The sequence below is a fragment of the Dendrobates tinctorius genome, unplaced genomic scaffold (assembly GCF_039654945.1).
Source record: "Dendrobates tinctorius isolate UK_male_01 unplaced genomic scaffold, ASM3965494v1 ptg000166l, whole genome shotgun sequence".
NCBI lineage: Eukaryota > Metazoa > Chordata > Amphibia > Anura > Dendrobatidae > Dendrobates > Dendrobates tinctorius.
The window spans coordinates 14,722,113-14,728,112 of record NW_027361833.1 but is presented as its reverse complement, the minus strand read 5'-3'; the positions used below and the strand labels follow the sequence as shown (position 1 = coordinate 14,728,112).

Below are 6,000 nucleotides of genomic sequence, written 5' to 3'. Positions count from 1 at the left end.
CCTAAGAATAGTGTCCTGGGTACCAAGGTGGTCTTGCATTGTTTAGCTAATTTTTTTTTAAAAACTGTCCCTATCGGTTCTGGAGAAACACTGTGGAGCCGGATCGCCATCACACTTTCTTTTTACAACTCTAGGCGATGCACTTTGCATTTCGAGCAGTGTTTATGTAGCCAGAATGATAATTTATTAATTCTTAGCTATGAGTAATGTTATATGTATGTTTATATATACACAGTGATCCCACCAGTGCCAGAACACGCCACTGTCACGGCTCCCAGTCACACTCGTGGGGACACGGCAGTGTCTGTGATGATGATGTGCCGGCCAGCTGCGCCTCGCTTGCTGCTGTGATTCCACTGCTGGACATTAGGGGGAGCTCTGCTATTCCGCCTTCCAGCCCCGCGCCTGCAGCCTGATCTCACTCACTCCTCTGCATTCTGTCTGTCTGCCTGTGGGATTACAACAATGTGGATGCAGTGTGGGAAGCAGCGGTACTTGTGCGACTTCTGCCTCTGAGGACTAGGACTGCGGTGTGGAGGGCTCCTGGCTGCGATGTTTGGGGAGTCGGTGTTCTGTGACAGGAGGCTGTGCTATGCTGTAAGTACTGCGGCTCCCGCTCCCAGTGATGTTCACAGGCTGCTCCCAGTGCATATGCTGCGTTTCTGTGTGCGGTGTGTACATGGTGTTACATTGTGCCCTTTAGACCCTCTCACTTGTGTTACTGACACTGTAGCCTTTTTACACTTGTTGATGTAACATTTTTCAACATTTTTCTGGCTGAATTGTGTCCTAAAAAGTAGTAGTGGGACCGCTCCTGCTGCTGAGACTCTAGCTGCATGGGTGGCATATTGTAAAGTAATGTCTTATAAGCCACATTCACACGGTCAGTATTCGGTCAGGATTTTACCTCAGTATTTGGAAGCCAAAACCAGGAGTGGGTGGTAAATCCAGAAGTGGTGACCTGTTTCTATTATTGTTCCTCTCCTGGTTTTGGCTTACAAATACTGAGGTAAAATATTGAACAAGGCCATATAGAAAGCGCATTGCTGTATACAGACATACCAAGTACTGTGTGATAATGTAGCAAGCAATCACTACTTGCCTCGTGTCGCTTTCCATATACAATATACAGTACCTGTTTCTGGCCTTTTTTGGAAGCAGAAGGTGACGGTGACACTTGTGGTTCGGCTGAGAAGGTGACGGTGACACTTGTGGCGCGGCTGAGAAGGTGACGGTGACACTTGTGGTTCGGCTGAGAAGGTGACGGTGACACTTGTGGTTCGGCTGAGAAGGTGACGGTGACACTTGTGGTTCGGCTGAGAAGGTGACGGTGACACTTGTGGTGCGGCTGAGAAGGTGACGGTGACACTTGTGGTGCGGCTGAGAAGGTGACGGTGACACTTGTGGTGCGGCTGCAGTACAGACAGCTGTGATGTCCACCCAGCAGGATGTGTGCATGGGCTGCTAGACAGCATCTGCGCTGCCTACAGGGCTGCCCAGGCTGAACACTTCTCTGGAGGTGGGGTTGATTTACAGCATGCTCTCTGATGAGGGGAGTGCGGTGGCCAACATCTTATTTGTTCTGTGACTTTACAGGATTTTTTTGAACAACCCAAGGACCTGCTGAAAAATCAAACTTCCTTCTCTCCTTAGGCTATGTTCACACGTTGTGTTTTTGCTGCGTGTTTGTTTTTTTTCTGCAGGTAAAACCCTATCAAAGAAGCTGGGTTCAAAAAGCAGGTTTTGCTGCGTTTTTGTTGACTCTTGTTGTGCACGCTGATCAAATTTAGTGCTCCCCCCCAAAATAAAAAAATCACACTGGAACTTCCTTAAGGTTTTTGCAGCCGAAACACAGCAAAACCTGATACCTGCCCTTTTTGCTGCATTTTTCCTCTTACTCATTACTTTCTATGGGTGAAATTTTTTTTTGCAAAAACGCTGAAGCAACGCTGAAAGTTGTGACATGCTGCAGTTTTTAAAAATGCAGCTGTTATCTAAATCGTCCAGGAAAAAAAAATCAATATGTGTGCATGAGATTTCTGAAATCTTATAGCCTTTGCGGGCAGTGTAAAACGCAGCTTAAAATTTACAGCAAAAACACCACATGTGAACATAGCCTTACTGTTAAATCTTTCTACATCCCCAAGATAGTAGAGTATGACGTTTCTTCATTAGTGACCTAACATAATAGCGACGATGAGCTCACAATCTGTTACATCACTAAGCAATGAGGTCACATTTCATTACATCACCATGTGATGAGGTCGTATTCAATTACATCACTGTGCAATGACATCACATGCCGTCACATCACTATATGATGAGGCCACATTCCCTTACATCACTATACGATGAGGCCACATTCCCTTACATCACTATACGATGAGGCCACATTCCCTTACATCACTATACGATGAGGCCACATTCCCTTACATCACTATACGATGAGGCCACATTCCCTTACATCACTATACGATGAGGCCACATTCCCTTACATCACTATACGATGAGGCCACATACCCTTACATCACTATACGATGAGGCCACATTCCCTTACATCACTATACGATGAGGCCACATTCCCTTACATCACTATACGATGAGGCCACATTGCCTTACATCACTATACGATGAGGTCACATTCCCTTACATCACTATACGATGAGGCCATATTCCCTTACATCACTATACGATGAGGTCACATTCCCTTACATCACTATACGATGAGGCCACATTCCCTTACATCACTATACGATGAGGCCACATTCCCTTACATCACTATACGATGAGGTCACATTCCCTTACATCACTATACGATGAGGTCACATTCCCTTACATCACTATACGATGAGGTCACATTCCCTTACATCACTATACGATGAGGTCACATTCCCTTACATCACTATACGATGAGGTCACATTCCCTTACATCACTATACGATGAGGCCACATTCCCTTACATCACTATACGATGAGGTCACATTCCCTTACATCACTATACGATGAGGTCATATTCCCTTACATCACTATATGATGAGGCCACATTCCCTTACATCACTATACGATGAGGTCACATTCCCTTACATCACTATACGATGAGGTCACATTCCCTTACATCACTATACGATGAGGTCACATTCCCTTACATCACTATACGATGAGGCCATATTCCCTTACATCACTATACGATGAGGTCACATTCCCTTACATCACTATACGATGAGGTCATATTCCCTTACATCACTATACGATGAGGCCACATTCCCTTACATCACTATACGATGAGGTCACATTCCCTTACATCACTATACGATGAGGTCACATTCCCTTACATCACTATACGATGAGGTCATATTCCCTTACATCACTATACGATGAGGCCACATTGCCTTACATCACTATACGATGAGGTCACATTCCCTTACATCACTATTCGATGAGGTCACATTGCCTTACATCACTATACGATGAGGTCACATTCCCTTACATCACTATTCGATGAGGTCACATTCCCTTACATCACTATTCGATGAGGTCACATTCCCTTACATCACTATACGATGAGGTCACATTCCCTTACATCACTATACGATGAGGTCACATTCCCTTACATCACTATGCGATGAGGTCACTGAGGTCACATTCCCTTACATCACTATATGATGAGGTAACATTCCCTTATATCACTATACGATGAGGTCACATTCCGCTACATCACTATACGATGAGGTCAAACTCCCTTACATCACTATCATCACTATACGATGAGGTCACATTCCATCACATCACTATAAAATAAGGTCACATTCTGTTACATCACTATACGATGAGGTCACATTCCCTTACATCACTATACGATGAGGTCACATTCCCTTACATCACTATACGATGAGGTCACATTCCCTTACATCACTATACGATGAGGTCACGTTCCCTTACATCACTATACGATGAGGTCACGTTCCCTTACATCACTATACGATGAGGTCACGTTCCCTTACATCACTATACGATGAGGTCACGTTCCCTTACATCACTATACGATGCGGCCACGTTACCTTACATCACTATACGATGGGGCCACGTTACCTTACATCACTATACGTTGGGGCCACGTTACCTTACATCACTATACGATGGGGCCACGTTACCTTACATCACTATACGTTGGGGCCACGTTACCTTACATCACTATACGATGGGGCCACGTTACCTTACATCACTATACGATGGGGCCACGTTACCTTACATCACTAAACGATGGGGCCACGTTACCTTACATCACTATACGATGGGGCCACGTTACCTTACATCACTATACGATGGGGCCACGTTACCTTACATTACTGTGCCCATATTGTCTCTATGGTAACTTAGCTGGACTGCTGGAGGGAAAAGAGCCAAATAAGTTAGGGTGGCATATATGCATATCACAAGTTTTATTATTTAAATTTGTTGAAGATTTTTGCATACAGATCAGCAATGGCGGTTTATATGCATAGTAATATTGTGTACAACACCATCAATAGGGAACTCAGTAACAATAATATTAATGGTACTAAAATCAGAGCATAAATCATCCAGTTTGGAATTTATACCATATCTGATTTTACCAGTTATTTTTGTGCAGTCTTTAAATGTTCATGGTAATTTAACAAGTCATAAATGATATACAGTTCGAGGCACATTAAACATGCTGCCTATAGATTTTTAACACATATTTATATGGAAGATGTTTCTGTCATGAATGTGTATATGGCGCTCATGATCCTGCAAAAGAATCTGAATATGTAAGAAAACCAACCATGCAGAGATCTCGTGGCCCGTCAAGACCATATTTCGAGTTTTTGCTGTCTGCACTCAGCAGAAGGTAAAAGTTAATTCTCTCCATGACAAAAGCAGATGCTTCAGTGTTTTTGAGGAATGGGCAGCTCATGACTATAGTTAAATTCCCCACTTTTAATGGCTTTACACTTTATTGTCATTATGCAAATATTAGCTGACAAAGCTTTCAATCTTGTATTTACTTTTAACAAAATGTGCATAGACGTTAATTGTTCTCCCAAGAGACTGGGATGGTCATTTTGCCTACAGCACTTTAGGCTGGGTTGACAATGAGATGGGTATACAGATAATTATCTGGACATTGTTACGTGCTCTGCATTTACAGTAGGTGCAGATATGTTTAGTTCCTATGTGAGTGGGTAAAATGTAGTAAAACAATCCCTACAATTCCCATAATGGAGGTCCCCTTCTAATCACTTTCTATGCAATAACAATGGTGATGGGATTAGGTTGAGATCGGTGTAGACTTGCTTAATACATTCATTTACTTGTAGTGTGGGTGTAAATAAGAACAAGTGAGTTCTGTCTCATCCCTATATGTAGATACCCTAATGAGTGCTGCAACTTGGATGATAGGATGAACTGCATTTAATATATTTGTTGACAGGTCCAGATTCTTATGAATAATGTTGACAGGTGCAATCACAGTATGTGGTCAAACTTTCAAATAGGTATTCTGCAGTAAGGACCCCAGCCATATGGGCAGTGCTTCTCATAGCCAATGTGTCTAGATATGTATCTATCCAAAGAGTTTACAGCTGGAATCCGACATGTGTTACAAATAGAGATGAGTGATCTTTTAAGTTTGGGGTTCGTATCGGACAGTTACTGTCCGGAGCTAAAAGCTGAACATGAACTTCTCCTGGAAGTTCGTTGCAATGTTCGAAGTTCCTAGGGAAGCCCGGGAGAGAATTTTCCAGATCCCAAGTTCCGGTACCCATTGTTTTCAATGGATTTTGGGTACAGTTCTGGGACCCGGACCAAACTTTGGACTAAAGTTTGGGTGAGGTGCCAGAACTCAAACTTTCACGGGTCCACACTTCTCTAATTACAGTGTATGAGTGTGCTGTGTGTGTCATTGACCTCTCCTCATGCTGTACCAGAGAGAGGGCTTGCGCAGTGGCACTTGGACCTTGATGCATTTAGGGGCACAAA

At 43.3% G+C, this 6,000-nt stretch overlaps 1 protein-coding gene across 1 annotated transcript in view; it reads left to right on the top strand.

Annotated features, from left to right (window-relative positions):
* Nucleotides 1-290: 290 nt before the first annotated feature.
* The window catches only part of ARHGAP6 (Rho GTPase activating protein 6), a 420,491-nt gene continuing 414,781 nt past the window's right edge, over nucleotides 291-6,000 (top strand). The window contains exon 1 of the mRNA XM_073550694.1: nucleotides 291-597. Within this exon, the coding sequence (XP_073406795.1) occupies nucleotides 553-597 (45 nt within the window). The 5' untranslated portion in view covers nucleotides 291-552. The remainder of the gene's footprint in view (nucleotides 598-6,000) is intronic.